Source organism: Astyanax mexicanus, chromosome 5 (genome assembly GCF_023375975.1).
Source record: "Astyanax mexicanus isolate ESR-SI-001 chromosome 5, AstMex3_surface, whole genome shotgun sequence".
NCBI lineage: Eukaryota > Metazoa > Chordata > Actinopteri > Characiformes > Acestrorhamphidae > Astyanax > Astyanax mexicanus.
The window spans coordinates 56,337,886-56,357,969 of NC_064412.1; the positions used below are offsets into that span (position 1 = coordinate 56,337,886).

General features: G+C 39.4%; 1 protein-coding gene across 2 annotated transcripts; it reads right to left on the reverse strand.

Moving 5' to 3' along the window:
- Positions 1–177: 177 nt before the first annotated feature.
- On the reverse strand, positions 178–19,828 carry igfbp2a (insulin-like growth factor binding protein 2a). Of its 2 annotated transcripts, none has more exons than XM_022675340.2 (4): positions 19,341–19,828; positions 4,397–4,569; positions 3,564–3,704; positions 178–2,725 (listed from the first exon to the last, which is right to left on the reverse strand). In XM_022675340.2, exons 1-4 carry the CDS (start codon positions 19,711–19,713, stop codon positions 2,567–2,569), a joined length of 846 nt encoding a protein of 281 aa, XP_022531061.1. In that variant the 5' UTR covers positions 19,714–19,828; the 3' UTR covers positions 178–2,566. The 2 variants fall into 2 exon arrangements, with proteins under 2 accessions (XP_022531061.1, XP_022531060.1); XM_022675339.2 differs by having other exon boundaries at positions 4,397–4,572.
- Positions 19,829–20,084: the final 256 nt, after the last annotated feature.

Sequence of the window (20,084 nt, forward strand, 5' to 3'; positions counted from 1 at the left end):
AATTTAGAAACTTAGTCAACTTAAAAAAAATATGGATTATTCAGATATGTGCAGACAAGGCCTCAAACTACTGATTTCAAGATAACGCTTAAGGTCAACGCTTAGACAGTAGTGCCACCCAAGAGCTGCCTAAATAAACTTAAAAATCAGACACATTAAGCAATTAAACCAGAACGGGAAGGTTAATATATATTTTTATTGTCATACTGCAAATGATATCATGCTCTTGAAATATTGAACACTGTTCATTTTGTATACTCGTACATTCAAAAACACAGGGTTTGTAACAGCTTGTGAAAAATGGTACAATAGAAGCGGAAGAAATGATGAGCATGAAAGTGCATCTATACTTCACGAAGCTCGAGCTACGACAGTTAGTGAGCAGGCCTGGCTCTCTCCATTAGCTGTGCATTTCAGCCAAACACCACTGGAGTCTTCACAAAATCTTTCTTTTTATTTAAGACATGATATCTATTACGCTTTCTCTCCTGGGATTGGACAACTAGGTGCCACGTGCACGAGATTGTGGTCATCCTTAACTCGGGAGGATGTTGAACACGGTATTTATGCTTTATTTTCTACAGAGAGCATCTTCATTCCACTGGAGATCCTTCACTGGAGCTGCATCTGCGGCCTATAAGTAGCTGTAAATGTGTTTTTATAATATTTGGAGTGCAGTATCTCGTAGATCCACTTTTCTGAAGTCATATAGTTCTCAGATTTGACGCAGCAGAGTTGGATTAAGATACTAATTTATCAAATCAGAGAGCACCGTCTAAATCATTCGATAAGGCACTAAATCAGTGTGTTATCTCTATGGTTTTTAAAATGTGTAAATCTGCATTAATGCTGATCACTGAATCAGGTGAATCAGTGTAAAGCTTTTATGTAGGGCTGCACAATATGTATAATTGATAATATCGCCAATTTTATTTTATATTGTGAACGATTTTCACATCAGGGTACTTTTTTATTTTATTTTTTTTACTGTTTTTAGCAAAAGAAATGTTCTCATTTTACCTCATTATATATCTACTAGAGACATATTATATCTGTCCATTTATTTTACTTTAATCCTGGATATATGGAGATATTTGGAGATTCTGGATTATTGACTTTAAATCTGTTATAAATATGATAATTAATTCTTGTATTTTTTAATATCTCAGTTAGAGGTGTGCTTTATCATGTCATATTGTATGCAATAATAAAATGTAGTTTTCATTTTGTTACAGTATTATTGAAATATATATCTATATTTCATATATATATTTTTTATAATTCAGTGTTTTGTCATATTGTCAAGACTATCATTATCGTTATCGAAAATACTATGAAATATTGTGATATTATTTTAGGGCCATATCGCCCACCCCTACTAATATATAGGTAATACGAAAAAGGTAAAATACTGATAATAATACTGTTAATGTGTGTGAGAATCCTAGGCAAATCTCAATATATTTACCTAAATAAACCTTAAAATATACAGCTCTGGAAAAAAACAAGAGACCACTTAAAAATGATGAGTTTCTTTGATCTTACCAAATTCCAGAAAACATCTGGAACAAGCTGAACTGCTTTATTTATTTTTTTGCACCAGGAGTAAAGGCATAAAGTTATCCAAAAGCAGTGTGTAAGACTGGTGGAGGAGGTTGATTACTGAACTCTACTCTAAACTTTATGAATATGAACTTGTTTTCTTGGCATTATTTGAGGTCTGAAAGCTCTGCATCTTTTTTTTTGTTATTTCAGACATTTCTCATTTTCTGTAAATAAATGCTCTAAATGCATTAATTATATTTTTATTTGGAATTTAGGATAAATGTTGTCTGTAATTTATAGAATAAAACAACAATGTTCATTTTACTCAAACATAAACCTATAAATAGCAAAATCAGAGAAACTGATTCAGAAACTGAAGTGGTCTCTTCATTTTTTCCAGACACTAAACTGCAGTGTTTTATATCCATGCTGTGCAGCCCTACAGTAAATCCCCTTATCTTCACTGTTTCAGTAGAGTTTGAGTGATGAAAGGTGAACATTAAAATGAAATTAAATGATAAAGAAGAAGAGGAATAGCACCAAAGAGAGAGAGAGAGAGAGAGAGAGAACTATACATTCTAACACATCACTTTTGCACACAGTACATACAAAGGATGTAAAAGAGAGCTAACTGTGAGATTACAGTCTCATAAACCAGCGTTTAAAACATGGAAAACATGGAAAAATGGAAAAACAGCACATCCATGCATGTTTCTATCACATTTTCTGCATTTTCACCCAGAGAAACCTGTTATTTAAGCAGGGATCTGTTGTGTTAAATCAATCTAAACATCTCCAGCCTCAACAACACTGATGCTGCTTCGAGTTACGCTGCACACTACGTCAAAATCTACAAAAAATAAAAACAAGAACACACACACACAAACAAACACACATACACACACACACACGCAACCACACACACACACACAGACACACAAAGTATACTGGTAGCTTGTTTAAGGGGTTAAAACACTGACTCCTCAGGGTCCTGCTCTAGCTGTTCAGATTCATGGCTGGTTTAGTTTTGGGGTCCCGGCTGGAGCCCCACCTCCTGGGTATCAGTGTACTGGTTGCAGTTGGGGTCTCCTCTCACCAGTGGGGAGGTGGGGACGGGTCGTCCAGTGTGAGGGTTCACACACCAGCACTCACCCCGGTGTCCGTTCACCGACATTTTACACTGAAACACAACAGCGTTCAAACAACATTAGTGATCTAAGGCTGCAGTGAAGAGAACAAAAATATCAATCAAAAAAATAAGAGAGCACTTAAAAATGATGAGTTTCTTTGATTTTACCAAATTGAAAACCTCTGGAATATAATCAAGAGGAAGATGGATGATCACAAACCATCAAACCAACAAACTGAACTGCTTGAATTGTTGCACCAGGAGTAAAGCAGCATAAAGTTATAAAGTTTTTTTTCCAGATAATGTATAATTTTTGAATGTTTTCTCATGTATAAATGTGAAGTTTGTATGATCCCAAGATACAGAAGAAGAAAGTCGTCACTGGTGTACTAAGTAACAGTAACAAAAACATCAGAAGCAATCTCATGTAACCACTAGAGGTCAGTGTTGTAAAGGATCTAAATTACAATACAAAAGATTAGTGTGCGGGATCATAAAAATAATCAATAAATAAAATATTATTCAACCACACAGCTTGAATGACAGCATAGTAAACTCTGTATATTATAAAGAGCCATCCATTGTTTTAATACAATTACAGAAAAAAAACATTAATAAAATCATTATTAGTGTAGAGTTTATATAATTAAATATTCTTGACTGGATGTAGTTGTTTGTAACTATTTTTTCATTTAAAAAAAAAACAGGAACCCAAGATACAGAAGAAGAAAGTCGTCACTGGTGTACTAAGTAACAGTAACAAAAACATCAGAAACAATCTCCAGAGGGTAGAAGCGAAGTACAGAGGCTTTACCAGAAGATAAAAAACTCTATTAGAAAGATGAACAGGAAGGCCAGGCCAAGAGAAGCAGGTATGAAGTAAAAGTACCTGTTTGGGGTTGTACTGCCCCTTCTTGTCACAGTTGGGGATGTTAAGAGAGTACAGGTCCTCTAGAGGACCCCGGTTGTCTCTGAAAGGCATTTTGGCGATCCTCTCCAGCACCTGGTCTAACTCCTGCTGACACTGACTCTAAAAACACACACAAAAAACAAACTCATTATTTTATACAGTGGGTGGATTATCATTTATATACAAGTTTTCTGCTCATTTTTTATTTTATTTATATCACATTACACAATATATCTCTTTACACACTATGTAAACATATCATACACTATATCACAGTTACACCATATCACCATATACACCATACACTAAATCATTTCACTAGTGCCTCTGTTGCGATGTGCACATCTAGCCACTAGAGGTCAGTGTTGTATAGGATCTAAATTACCATACAAAAGATTAGTCTGCGGGATCATAAAAATAATCAATAAATAAAATATTATTCAACCACACAGCTTGAATGACAGCATAGTAAACCCTGTATATTATTATAATGAGCCATAATTGCATTGTTTTAATATAATTACAGATAAAAACATTAATAAAATCATTATTAGTGTAGAGTTTATATAACAAGACAATTTGAATACTTAATACACTCAGCTGAGCCTAAGATCTCCATTCTCTGGACTACGATACCCAGAATGCACCACACACCCTCACACAATTATGTGACACATCAGGAAAAATAATCAGCAGATTAGTCGACTACCAAAATAATCAATTAGTTGCAGCCCTAGTATGTTTACTCTGCATTGCTGCTGTATACTGGTATTGACTCTGACTACCCACTGTGCTCATAATAATTTACTTACCGGTTTGGCACGCGGCACTTTGGACTCGTCCCCTTTATACTTCATTTTGGTTTTCTGCTGCTGGCGGTGATGAATGACGGCGCTCTCTTTAGGCCCCATCCACTGGTCCTTCGTGGGCTTCCTTATCGGAGGCACCTCGGTCTGGCCTGCTTCCTGCGGCTCCTGCACCTCACCTGCTTGGAGGTGAACAAAGAACAAAGAAACAAACTTTAGGATCCAGGAAGTGACTAAAGAGATGACAGGTTTCATCATAGAGTACATACATACTCATTTAATCTCACTGTGTATCATATCCATTAAGACCTTGTCAGATCTTGGCCTGGTCTGATGCTCACATGCTGGAGAGCTACGATGCTAACAGCTGGGCTCACCAGGGTTGAAGCTAAGGTGTCGGCGATATGGCCCTAAACTAATATCACAATATTTTATGGTATTTTCACCATAACAAAACTCTTGGCGATATGACAAATAGGGGTGTGCCATATCGTATAGTACGCAATAATATCGCCAACATTTTTGAATATCGTGAACAATATCAGACCTTCAAATATCGTGCCATATCACCCACCAATTACTTTTTTACTGTTTTTAGCAAACAAAAAACTCACACTGTTTTTTTATTTCCCATTATATGTCTACTAAAGACAGATTATATCATTTATATAACATTATATCATTTATTTTACTTTACTCCTAGATATATGGAGATATTTGGAGTGCATTATTAGTATCATTATTATTATGACATTCTGGATCATTTACTTCTATTACAAATATATTATATATATATATATATATATATATATATATATATATATATATATATATATATATATATATATATTAATATTATATGCAATAATAAAATGTAATTTAAATTTTCTAGCAGTAGTGTATTCTTGAGATTTTTTTTTTATTGTTCAGTGTTTTGTCATATCGCCAAAAGTATCGTTATCGCGTAAAAATACCATGAAATATTGTGATATTATTTTCAGGCCATATCACCCACCCCTATTGACAAAACACTAAATAGAAAAAAGATTTCTTGATACTAATAATAATGCACTTCTCCATATATCTCCATATATCCAGGATTAAGGTAAAATGAATGATACTGGACAGATATAATCTGTCCATTAACGGCATGGCCTCCTCCTTCCACATCATCCACATGGTTGGGCACGTGCTCGTAAACGTGAGCACGTGTCGAAAGCTGTGCACCTCAGTTTAGCACAGTTTTGCAGTGCAGATATTTCCAGTTACAGCTAAATCCGAATGCGAGACAGCGCTCAGGTGTGGGCAGTGCTAGAGACGTCATGGGCCCTGCATTGTATTAATATCGCTATATATATATATATATATATATTTATATATCGTTGAAAAAAGAATATTTTGCAATGTAAACTGTCATTTTTTTTCCAATTTCGTGCAGCGCTAGTCTGGCTGGACCATGCAAACCAACTCTTAACCCATCCTGAACATACAGTACACGTCACGTCACATCACGGAGTGAAAAACAGGACCGGACCCCAGCAGGAACAGAGCTGGCGGGCACGAGGTTATTTCAAGCGTTATACAAGAGCAAAGAGAGGACGAGGGAGGGGGAATAAAGGGGAGAAAAACGGGGGCAAGGGGTGAAAGTTGGTTCTGTGGACCCGGAGAGAGAAACAGTGATCTAACACGCTGCATACCACTGCAGCTCTGACGCTTTCCTCCCATTCTCCTGCGAGACGCAGAGCCAGCCGCGCGCTGAGAGATTTACCGGCAGTGAAAACAGGCAGGGGAAGGATGCCGGGGTCAGATAGGGGCTCGGGGGCTTTGTTTTAAAGGGAAGCAGGTAAGAGGGGGAAAGAGCAATCATGGCGAGGAGGCTAAAGAGAGCATTAGCGAGAGCGTTTAGCGCCCGTTCACCTTCATTAGCACAGCGCCGCCACCTAAACACTCTGCGGCAGGAGCTCAGAGGAGGGTTTGGAGAACGCAGCGTTTCTCCTATGAAACGTGAGAGCGCTCTGATTTATTCACACTGTGGAAGTTGGCGTCTTCTGCATCCATTTTTTGGCCTGCATTACACAGAGAGAGGATGTGGCCTTTAATCATTTATGAATCTGCGGCTGCTCATAGATGGGATTTGAGACTATCTCTCCCAGTAGAATATCTCTGTCCTTCTGGCTGCCTTTTCTTCTCATCCGCTGCTTAAGAGCTGCATTGTTTTTGTTACAAATCATTTCCTTTTTTGTTTTAATCAGTATCAAGTATCATTCAGTGATTAATCAACCTTAGAAAAAAAAGCCTTTTTAGTTGCAATCACCGCATTAATTACCATTATAAAGATCTAAAACATGCACGTCAATCATCTGGCAAGCTGAGAACCGAGAGGAAGGCAGTGCGATCCAAATCCCACTTGTTCTGAGAGAATTACGAAATATGTTTTTAGATTTTATTCGCCAGAATCATGATGCATGTTGTTTTTAAACTTTGCGGGTATTGTAATGCGCTCATTCACTGTTGAGAAGGTTGGAAACGAAAGCAAAAAGTCGACATACTAAAATGTCCAGAGGAAAAGTGTCTTGAATCCTGAACATCTTGAATTTTTACTCCTGTAATGTCCAAACAGATGCAGTAGAAAAAGCTCTGACTAAACCCCAACCACTACCACCTTTTTTCTCACATTTTCCTAAAACTTGATTAAAACAATCATCAGGTTTCTGACATCTCAATACACAGCCCTCCTAGCTATGGCCAACTCTAATCAATACAATAACGGCATTAGCATTAGCTTAGCTTATCATACTTTTAGAATTACATTGCAATTGCATTTTCATCAACAACTTAGAGAACACATATTAAGCAAAACTCAAATTTTTGTGTGATTCTGTATTCTTATTGTGTCTCGACTCCCCCTATTAACACTCCAATCACCTAAATAATCCATCCATTCGTTTTCTGTGAATCTGTGCTTCTATGAGCCGTTTGGATGCTCTTCCCTTATTGTGATGTCACAGTAAAGAAACCTGTATAGAACAACCCTGAAACCACCCATCACAGTCAACCCCCACCAGAGCCCCACCCAGTAGATGAGTAGTAGTAGTTGAGGCCAGCAGACTTCTTCTGAGAGAGGGATCTGTACCTTCTATCTCCGTAAAGCATGAATTGTTAGCTTTCATGGCTTTTGCCATTTAGCGCGAGCTAACACTAACATGCGGTAAGCGGTCAGAGTAAACATGGGGCATGTCCAGCTACAGCTTATTTGCATAAAAGTGACAAAGCCCTTAAACGGCTCATTGTGAAAGGGACTAAAACTGGTAAGAATAAAGCTGTGAGATCTCTTTATGTGAGAGTAATTAAAATGTACTGTTTCATTCCTTTCATTCCTTTCTTAAAGTATATTTTTAAAGACATTTTTTTTTTGTCCAACAGTAATTAATATATATATATATATATATATATATATATATATATATAAATATATACATATATGACGTTCTTTCAGGACATGGAACGTTTTATACAAGGCAAGGCTACGAGTAACTGCTTCTTTAAGTGCCTTCATATTTTCACAGGATGTGACGGAATATGTACTGACATTGCCAATTCACACAGGATTAATATAACCTGAGGTTATTACTACTACGCCTTGTTTTACAGCAGGTAAAAGCCTGCTATAAACTTTACGGATGTGGGCCCACGCAGCGCATAAAAATGACTGACATGGTCGATAGCTCTTTCGCTCTTTTTGGTATTAGCTTAGCACAGTCAAAGGAAAGAATGAAAGCTCCCAGGTGCATTTGTTTAATGTTTTGCTGTATCACTATGGGCTGACACGCAACAGCACTCTGTGCTAAACTCAAAGTATGCTAGATTTATAGAGCGTAGAATAGAATGTCTGACATCTTCCAAATGTCTCGGACTTCATAGCAGTTGGAGGAAGAGGGGAAATTTGTTTTTTGGGCCAAATCAAATCATGCTCTGTTCAAACAAGACACGAACTCCAGTGTTAGTACAGGAAGCAGAGCGCCTGTTCATGTTCCCACAATCCTGGAACGATGTTCTTATTGGATGTATCAGAAATAATGATGGGCCTTCAATAATGACTGCTTGTTTTAACACAGGAAAATGACTAATCCTTTAACTACTGTTTCCCCGTCTAGACTAGCTTACACTCGGTTGTCTTGTTTTGAATATGAACGAAATAAAACCCTAAACAATCCACGTAATGCTTTTACATTTTTCCCACACACAGAGCCTCCACCACCAGACTCTGTAACAGCTTCATCCAACAGGCAGTAAGACTCCTCAACACACAGAAACTGCACTACCAGACTCTGCAACAGCTTCTTCCACCAGGCAGTCAGACTCCTCAACACACAGAAACTGCACTACCAGACTCTGCAACAGCTTCTTCCACCAGGCAGTCAGACTCCTCAACACACAGAAACTGCACTACCAGACTCTGCAACAGCTTCTTCCACCAGGCAGTCAGACTCCTCAACACACAGAGACAGAGCTGAAAGCCCCATCACTCTACCCACCAAACTGAAATGTCTCTATCCCTATCAGCAATATTTCCTGCTTCACTTCTTTCCATAAAAACTATAAACTATATGTATGTTCTATATCTTACAGTATGTTACACATCTCTGCACCTTATCTTCACCTTGTCCATTTAATTGTACTGTATCAATACTGCACTGACCTGCCTGTTATTTTGTCTCTTGTCTTATGTATTTATTATATTAACTGCAGTGTTATAGGTCTACAGCTCTGGAAAAAAATAAGAGAGCACCTAAAAATGATGAGTTTCTTTCATTTTACCAAATTGAAATCCTCTGGAATATAATCAAGAGGAAGATGGATGATCACAAGCCATCAAACCACCAAACTGAACTGCTTGAATTTTTACACCAGGAGTAAAGCAGCATAAAGTTTTCCAAAAGCAGTGTGTAAGACCGGTGGAGGAGAACATGATGCCAAGATGCATGAATGAAAAATGTGAGTCTCTTCATTTTTTCCAGAGCTGATTGTTACACTTTTGTTAAAATTTTGCACTTTATGTTTGTCTATTGTATTATTGTTCCATGTTGCACCATGGTTCCAGATTAAGGTAGTTTCGTTCCACTGTGTACCTGTACTCAGATGTAATGACAATAAAGCCTTAACCTAAAGACTTCACTTGATCTGAAGTTCAGCCCTGTGCTGCGAAAAAGCTGCTCCTCGTTTTATTAAGCATTTCCAAATAGCTCAGCTCTTGCGCTGCTTTGGTCGAACCTCCTGAGAGAGAGAGAGAGGGAGAGAGAGAGAGAGACAGAGAGAGAGAGAGAGAGAGAGAGAGAGAGAGAGAGAGAGAGAAACAGAGAGAGAGAGAGAGACAGAGAGAGAGAGAGAAACAGAGAGAGAAGAGAGAGAGAGAGAGAGAGAGAGAGAGAGAAAGAGAGAGAGAAAGAGAGAGAGAGAGAGAGAGAGAGAGAGAAAGAGAGAGAGAGAGAGGAATCAGGGTGGGGTGTTCTCTTTGAAGCCAGCACCCCAGCAGGTCCTACAGAAGTCAAATGAAATCAGGTGTGCGCGAGAGACAGGCCGCGGAGCTTTGTGTTTTGCCTCTATTACATAATCTCTCTTCCACTCCAGGGGTGACGCATTCCTGCCTCCCCAGGGAGAAACCTGAGAAGGAGGGTGTCTCTGCACAAAAGAGGGAGTCCAGCGAAGGGGGCAACAGGGCACCAGGTCTGCACACCATGTCCCGGCCCATTCAAGCACTGCTGAACGCCTTTGTGTCTGGTTGACTTTGCAGTATCTGGATACTTAACATACCGTTCGTTTTTAACATGAAATGTTATTAGCTTTTTTTTTTTGCCCTTCTGCACTGGTTGTGTAATCTGCTATTGTTGTACCCCCTCTCACCCCCTGTCCCCCCACGCAGCCCCCCCTCCCCCAACACGCTTACCTTTTAACCGCGTCGAGGCTTTTAACCAAGGCTCGGCGTTGTACACAGAAACCACATCATATTGTTCTAATTACCGCGTGTGTATTCCAGCTTCTTACAGCAAGGTTCTGATCTTAGATCAGCTTTCCCTCTGCAAATGAATGAGGGGGAGTGCAACTCCAGGCCATCGCTCGCTCTGGGATGCTAAGACGCATAACAACGGGTCCCGGAAAACACTGGAATTCAGATGTTTCGCTGTTAACTGATTCAGCCAGAGTCCTTCCTGTCTCCTGTCAGTTACAGTTAGCTTTAGGATATTAGCAGCTTATGACAGATCAACATGTAAATCTGTGAAAAATGAGAAAATCAGTCTGAGTAGTTTTAGTTTTGTTTTAATGTGATGTGTGCATGTGTTTTTAAACCACTCTCCATTTCAGAATATCAATTTTTATTGAAATTTACAATGCCGTAAAGTGCATTGCAACATCTAATAGCAGTAATGACTTAAATGACTTGAATGAGTAAACTTTACTTACAAGTTACAACAAAATGCACTTCTATTTAGTTGTTTTTAAGCTCCAGTTAAAAGAAGGGGAAATACAAATACTTAAATTTCTATTTTCTATTATTATTCATTCCAAAAAAGTGGAAAAGTGTGTATTAAAGTCTGCAAAAAAAAAAAAAAAACTATATTTAGTTTAGTTTTTTTAGCATTCAATCTTTGGCCAAACTTTGCATTTAGTTAAATTTCAGTCAAAAATCTTAAAACCCGGCCACAATTTTAGTAATTTTAATAAAGTCTTGTATGACAAACTAATTTTGATGAGTAAAATAAACCTAAATACCTATCCTATTGGTCTCTGGCACTAACAGTTTGCACGCAGCACTCTCTACCCCCTCGCCCACCATCAGTTTGTGGTCGTTTCCCTGGAATGTTCACTAGACTAAAGCCTACAGTGGACACATTAGTGCACTTGTTTGTAAAGTAAATGCAACTACTTGTACAGAATCAACAATACATTGAGTATGTTCATTTGTGTTATACTAAGGTATATTTAACAAGTGTATTGTTTCTAGTAGGGGTGGGCAATATTGTGGCCATAAAATGCCATAATATAATCACAATATTTAATCTTTTTTTTTTCGCAATAACGATACTCTTGGCTATATGACAAAACTTTGTATTTTTTTAGAGAACAAGAAGAAGTGGATTTTAGCGGAAGGACACCCTTAAAATTATCATTAAGTAAGTAACACTCAGTTCCTTTGAGGTTGAGGTAAGGTTAACTAATTAGATTTTACAATGTAGGAAATGAATTCTGTCCAATGCTGCTACCAGAGGCCTGGAAACAGTAAATAATGGATACCTGTTTGAGAATCTCAGGAACCACAGGTGGTCCATCTTTTTATTCACTGCATGGGTTTTTCCATTACCCTGCATCCACCAAGCAGAAACAGCACCACAAACAGCCTGTAGATTCACACTCCGCACTGAAAAGCTCGAGTCATGGGCTCCAACATGGGGCCATGCCCACAACCTTAATCACAACCAGCTTATCTGGCGCCATTCTGTGAACCTCCTCACTGGAACCCTGGCATAACCGACAATAGCTTAATAGAGGACGCAGTGAACAAAAGTTTCCTCTCTCTTTCCTCCTTCTCTCTGTCTCAAATCAAAGATCTAATCCCCGTCCCTCTGGCCACGAGCAGCCAGGCGGCAGAGTCCAGCTCGAGATCTGCTCTGTTCACTCAGCGCTGATTGAGTATTCAGGCAGGAATGATGCCTGTGCTTCATTCAGGAGAAGAGAAGGCTGGAAATATTGTGTTTGGCAGGAGAGAACGTACTGCAGAGAATTGGCCTTCTGGGCTTGTTCGTACATGAAGGTTGTGACACCACCGTCCAAAAAAACCTTTTTACAGGAATTAAGGGCTTGAGAGAAAACTTAAACAAAGACTGCAGGAACTCTGTGTCACAGAATGGAGTCTACATCACACCAGTAGACTCCCAGGAAAACAGAGAGTTTCAAGAAGAGAACATGATGCCAAGATGCATGAAAACTGTGATTAAAAAACGTATTATCATTAAAGTTATTCCACCAAATATTGATTTCTGAACTCTTAAAACTTTATGAATATGAACTTGTTTTCTTTGCATTATTTGAGGTCTGAAAGCTCTGCATCTTTTATTTTTGTTATTTCAGCCATTTCTCATTTTCTGCAAATAAATGCTCTAAATTACAATATTTTTATTTGTAATTTGGGAGAAATGTTGTCTGTAGTTTATAGAATAAAACAACAATGTTCATTTTACTCAAATATAAACCTATAAATAGCAAAATCAGAAAAACTGATTCAAAAACTAAAGTGGTCTTTTAATACTTACCAGAGCTATATTAATGAGCTGGGGAGTGGGGATGAGTTTGGGATGAGTTGGGGATGATTTGGAGAGTTGGGGATGAATTGGGCAGTTGTGGACGAGATTGAGAGTTGGGGATAAGTTGGGAATGAGCTGGGGATGAGTTAGAGAGTTGGGGATGAGTTATGGAGGAGTTGGGAATTGGTTGGGAGTTGGACAGTCAGGGAAAAGTTAGGGATGAATTAGAGAGTTGAGGATGAGTTGGGGATGAGTTTGAGAGTTGAGGGGAGTTGGGACTGAGACGGAGAGTTGGGGATAGTTGGGAATAAGATGGAGAGTTGGCGATGAACTGGGGAGTTGCGGATGAGATGGAGAGATGGGAAGAGTTGGGAATGAGATGGAGAGTTAGGAATGAGTTTGAGAGTTTGGGATGAGTTTGAGAGTTGGGGATGAGTTTGAGAGTTGGGGAGAGTTAGGAATGAGATGGGGATGAGTTAGAGAGTTGGGGATGAGTTATGGAGGAGTTGGGAATTGGTTGGGAGTTGGACAGTCAGGGAAAAGTTAGGGATGAATTAGAGAGTTGAGGATGAGTTGGGGATGAGTTTGAGAGTTGGGGATGAGTTGGGGATGAGTTTGAGAGTTGGGGATTAAGTGGGAATGAGATGGAGAGTTGGCGATGAACTGGGGAGTTGCGGATGAGATGGAGAGATGGGAAGAGTTGGGAATGAGATGGAGAGTTAGGAATGAGTTTGAGAGTTTGGGATGAGTTTGAGAGTTGGGGATGAGTTTGAGAGTTGGGGAGAGTTAGGAATGAGATGGAGAGTTAGGAATGAGTTTGAGAGTTTTGGATAAGTTGGGGAGTTGGGGATGAGCTGTAGAGTTGGGGATGAGTTTGGGTAGGGGCGCAAAGAAAAATGAGATTGGGCCTTGGTGTCAAAATAATTAACCACTCTTCGGCTTGCAGAAGGTGCTTAATTGGCTATTACAAAAGTCAAAGAGCCGTGCCTCATCAATGGACATACATTCAGCTTGGCACTGATGTAATATCAGAAAAATATGCTATTTTTGACCCAGAAAGAAGTTCAAGCTCCAACAGTGACATCACACAACTTTAGCATGAGAGGATGCCCTCATACGTCAACATGATTACCTGAAATGAACACTAAATAAAGTACCACCAAACTGCCCCACTGAACACCACGCTCATCCTCCCGTCTCCAGCCTGATGGCCGTATAAATCCCTGAGAGGATCATACAGGGAAAAAAGACCACCTCCGCAAATTCCACTGAGCTGCTGAGACCATCGCCCATCACTAACCCACCCAACCCCCTGATGATCCACCACACCCCCCCCCCCCCATCTCCTCCTCACCCCCCCACACCCCCCACCCTCCAGCCCCACTCAGCTCAATAACATTTCTGACATTGTTTGTGCTATCTCCAAGTTGCTGCAGGGAGCTCTAGAGTTTATTCTGGAGCCCGACACGGTAAGATTCTTGGCATCCGAGTTGCCGAGCCGCCCCGGGGGGGATGGCAGCCGTACCCGCTCTTGCAGAAAGCGAGGGGATTATTTTGGTCTATTTCGGTCCGGCGGGCACCGTTTCCCTTCAGCCCTGTACGTACAGCTCATAAGCGGCCCGTTTATTTTCGAGCTGCTCTGCCAGGTGGCGCAGGGATCCGCGAGGCCTAAGAGCTTTTTTAGTGAAGAGTTTTTTTTGGGGGGGGGGGGATCCAGAGCAAAAGAGGGAGGAATCACCACCAGTTGAGACCCATTTTTATAAGAACCTGCATCACTCTGAAACAGTTCTGTTTCAACTTCCTGCTCTGAGTCCAGGATGCCTAAAACAATGCAGGATACAGTAGCTTTACTAAATCAGACATTGGATCCATTTACAAACAACCTAACACAACTGTGCATTAAAGGAACAGTCTGTATTAGGGCTGCACAATATATCGTTTAAGCATCGTCATCGCAATGTGCACATGCGCAATAGTCACATGGGCAGGAGTAAATACGAAGTAACGGCATGGCCTCCATCCACATGGTTGGGCACGTGCTTGTAAATGTGAGCACTTGTCAAAAGCTGTGCACCTCAGTCCAGCACAGTTTTGTGCAGATATTTCAAATATCGTGCAGCCCTAGTCAGTAATAAATGTGCACGAGCGTGAGTGAAATGGTTATAACAGCTTAATTTCTAAACACTGAATAGAGTTTTTAGAAAAGCCCTATGACTCCTTCCTAGACACAAAGTGCTGGTTTCCAAACTAATTAAAGTATAAAAGTAAAAGTAATGTAAGTGGAAAAAATTAAACCATTAAGAACAAAAGCTTAGGCCACGCCCACAGAGTCCTATAGTACACTAACCCCCCAAAACACATTTTTTCTAAAAGTAGTAATAACGACAATAATGTTAAAATATTAAAATGTGAATGTTAATAATATAGTTTGGGATGCACTAGGCTGTTCCCTAGTGTTTCAGCTGCAGATATGCTTTTAATAAAAATGAATGTATTTTAAATACAGAACAATGTAAATATATGATGTGTGCAGGTGTGATGGATCACAATATAAACCAATAGGGAGTCGGAATGGTATATGTTTATACTTCTCTACATCCAATCACAATCAGATTCACTCTATCTGGATGGAGAGATTTATCTGGATAGGGGTTTTATTGAATGATGAGAAGCCGGAATAAAAACCAGCTGAAATGAAATAGGAATAAGGAGGCTGTTTTTATTAAAATGTAAAGAGTAGAAAGTTCAGGTAATTGTGTAAAAAAGGTAAAATAATTACTCCAGTAAAGTAGAGATAACCTAAATTTCTACTTAAATAAGTTAATGTAGTACTTAGTTATTCGACACCTCTGCAGCCAATCAGCTTCAGCGGCTCTAGGCCTGTCCGGTCTGTCACTCAGGGGAAGTGTGTATTTTCCTGCCCTCCTCTCAACAGGAGCTGAAGAGCCGTTCGCTGGGATTCCTCCCCAGATGAGCTCAGGCCTATCCTTAAACACATGCTGTGAAAAATTTACAGCGAGACGAGGTCAGAGTGCACAGTCCATTTTGCTAATCATGGGCGCATTCCAATAATCCTCCCTGTTTTCCTTTAGAAATGCACGAGCCCAGCACTGCCCAGAAAAAGAACACCACAACACTTTTTGGGAGATTGTTTTTTCTTAGCGAAACTTTATTTTGTTTTTGTAAAAAGCTAATAATTTGCATTACCACTTATCGCTTTACTAAGATGGCCCTAATTAAAATGATCTAGATAATGTTGCCCAAATGAACAATAAACGAAAAAAAAAAAAAACATTGTTTTAATAAGTTTACAACAATAATACAAAGTAAGAATATAGTAAGGATATAAACAGCATCTTATACTCTTTTACATTTTCTTATACATATGCATACTTTTATTTATGACCCACTTGAATGCCTAATTATATTGGCTGTAGATATGCCATGTTTTATTTATACATATACAGCTCTGGAAAAAATGAAGAGAGCACTTCATGTTTAAGTAAATTGAACATTGTTGTTTTATTCTATAAACTACAGACAACATTTCTCCTGAATTCCAAATAAAAATATATAAAGTAATTTAGAGCATTTATTTACAGAAAATGAGAAATGGCTGAAAGATGCAGAGCTTTCAGACCTCAAATAATGCAAAGAAAACAAGTTCATATTCATAAAGTTTTAAGAGTTCAGAAATAATCAATATTTGGTGGAATAACCCTGGTTGGTTTTTAATCACATTTTTTTTCATGCATCTTGTCATCATGTTCTCCTCCACCAGTCTTACACACTGCTTTTGGATAACTTTATGCTGCTTTACTCCTGGTGCAAAAATTCAAGCAGTTCAGTTTGGTGGTTTGATGGTTTGTGATCATCCATCTTCCTCTTGATTATATTCCAGAAGCTTTTAATTTGGTAAAATCAAAGAAACTCATCATTTGTAAGTGCTATACATATATAGACATGGGCAATCTGGGTGGATGTTGGTTTCTGATATATGTATATCTGTCGTTGCCAAGGTTGATGCTGATGAGTACATTTATAACTTAACAGAGAGACTAAACATCCGGGTATAACTTTATAACTTCAAAACTAAAAAAGTAACTCAAAATTACCTAAAAATTGGCTTAAATAAACACATTTTAAAGTAATGCAATCAGCATTGTTTTGTCCTTTTCCGGAATACAATAATTAATGCCCATGATTCTAAAATAAAAAGCAATTATTAGCTGATACTGATATAATTCTGATATCATTGTGCATCTATAATAGTATAGTATTAAATGGTGTAATAACCAAAAGGCGATTTGTTGCCTAAGGGCTACATCATGCCATAGAGTGTTACAGACAGATCACAGAGAGCTCCACGGACGAGGAGCTACATCTCTGGCAAAGCTACAAACACAGACGCTGTCTTTTAGGTGTGGAAGCTGCTGAACGTGACTCGCATGAAAACGGCCGGGAGCATGTAGGTCAAATCAATGCTCTGCTTATCAGCGGCTCCTGAACTGAAGCCTTTAACAAACGCTGCTATCAAACACTCAATACTGACAGACTGTCAGCAAATAAACCTGCTCGTGATCAGAACTCATCACTTTAATGAGCAATCCAGTCTGATCTGCGACAGTCTGCTTTTAGGCCTCGTCCCAATTTACAGCCTTTTCACTTTAGAGATGATCACCAGAATACTGACAACACATAACACTAATTAGGGATGCACTGAAATAAAAACATGTCTGAAACTTAAACCAGACTTAATTTAACATTTAGCTGAAAACCAAATATCAAACACGGTACTTATAAAAACTGCTTTTTAATAAGTGTGCATCTTCGTCACCACTGCACAAATTAAATATATGTTTGAAAGCAAATATGATACTTCATTTCTAGCTAATAAATTACTATTTTTATTGAACACTAAATGCAAACAATTAACATCCCAGCATTAATACAAATCAAATCATATTATGACTAATAATAAGCAAATAAATAATTGTTGAGTATTAATATTTTGCTTATTTTGCTAAATTATCCACATAATTAAAACACTATTTTTGCTAATTCCAGCCAAATAATTAAATAATTTTGTTTGCTGGCTATTCAGTGCATCCCTTTTATTAAGTAAAAGTTCACTGCTCTTTAAAAGGGTGTAATCATCTTATTGTTATGGTAATACATTATTAATAAAACAGTAGCATATAGATCTACCGGTACTCTGTACATTCACCTCTTATAAGCAGTATTAATGGGAGGACTGTAGGTTGGGTATATTATGTTTTTTTATAGTTAAGTTGGGTTGTTATTACAGTTTCTGTGTCATTCTTTATTTACAAATGTCTTAAAATGATAATATTACAATTTATTGAAATAATTTCTGGGACAATATATCATCCAATATAAAAAACAGTCATCATTACAGGCCACAATACTACTATCAACACCAAGCCAAGTATGAGCCTGAGCAGAGTAGATCTGAATTGATAAATCTGTGTTTGTTGTAGTTTACGTTAATGCATACTAGTGTTTTTAAAAGTAAATTCTATATGAATGCTGTAATATATTTCACATTACAGCTTTTTTTAAGTGGGATGCTAAAGGAAACAATGTATCATGTTAGCATATACGTTAACACTGCTTATTACCATGTAAGAAACAGTATCAAACTTATTGTCACTTATTGTATCAAACTTATTACACTGATGTATAATGTATGTAATACCATGGATCAATATAAAGTGTGTTATATGGTCTTACAATGCATAATACTGCTACATCAGGGATATACGTTTTTCCTACTGCATGAATTAAACAGACATATTTTTATTTTGCTTTTCAACGAAATTGTCATTAATAACTGAATTTAATGTATTTTTTGTAACACCCCAGCAGACACACCAACAATGCAGCACAATATGACTTAAAATATCTCAGCAATTATCATAACACACTATTATTATTACATTATAAATGAACACTTATGGTAGAACTCCTGTCCCTTTACCACTACCACACTGTGCATTAAGTCTTTTTGGAGGTATCATATAGGCCATATTAGTGTGCTGTTATATTATAGAGTTTATTATAGAGTTTTAGCATGAGCTATATTTTACTACTATAATGAGCTAATATTATAACTCATTGTCATTGCTGTATTCTGTTGTTCTGCACAATATGTATTGTGATATTGACTTGTCAGCAAATTTCTCTAGACATCAATGACATATATAAGTATAGTATGTTATACCCTCTTCATGTGGTATTATAACTCATCACACACATGCATACGAGATAATACACTGTCCTTAAGTGTATCCCACCGAGAGAGAGCCAATGGACCTACGGGACAGTGTGTTGCATAGAGCCTGTTAGCTACATTACCATTAGGGCTGCGACAATTAGTCGATTATACAGTATAATCGACAACGTCGATTATAAAATATTCGGAGTTGACACTGCAGGAGCTGGGTAAAACATGCACAAGAGCAGGAGCTGTGCTCACATAAAGCAGAGATAAAACACATGGCACAAATCATCGTCCACTAATCGACCAATCGAACCAAAATCGACAGATTAATCGACTACCCCAATGCAGAGAAATCATTAGTTGCAGCCCCTCAGTCCCCACCCCAGCCCCTCACATCCCTCGTGCTTACCGCTCAGCTCGGCGCTCCCCGCGGGCTCTGCGTCCACCTTGCGCGCGCACCGTCCGCGTCCCTGCACGAGCTGCTCGAGCGGCAGCTCCGAGTCGGGCCGCGGGTAGCAGCGCAGTCCGCTGGAGCAGCGCGGCGTGTACACCCCGCACGGCTCGCCCTGCTGCCGCGCGCACACGGGGCAGCAGCCGCAGCCCGGCTCGCGCACCATCTCGGCGCAGGGCTCCGCGAGCGCGGGACACGCCGCCTGGCGCTCAGCGCTGCAGCTCGGGCAGCGGAACGCCGGCTCGGCGCGAGCGGCCGGCGCGAGCAGCGGCAGCAGCAGCAGCACTAACGGCAGCAGGGCGCAGCAGCAGCAGCTCGCGCGCGGGATCATCCTCGAGAGAGAGAGCGCGAGACAGACAGGAGATCCTCACAGGTACGAGCGAGCACGCGGAACAGGTGAACGCGGGGGAAGTGCGCGGGGGGAGCGCGTGCAGGGAGAGTGAAGTGGGGGTGACGGGGGTGGGATGGGGTGGAGGTTGGAGGGAGAGGGGGGGCGATGCCGCTGGTCCTATCAGAGCCCGGGATGCGCTGACATCACGGGGGCGCGAGAGCTTTTCAAAAGCGATGCATGTGGCATGCAGTCTGCACTGCACTCTCTGTGGCCACTTTATCAGAAACACCTAACTACTTTTTGTGCTTCCACTCACCGTGGTCAAATTATTAGAAACACCTACTTTTTAGACTAAAATTAGTGGCCACTTT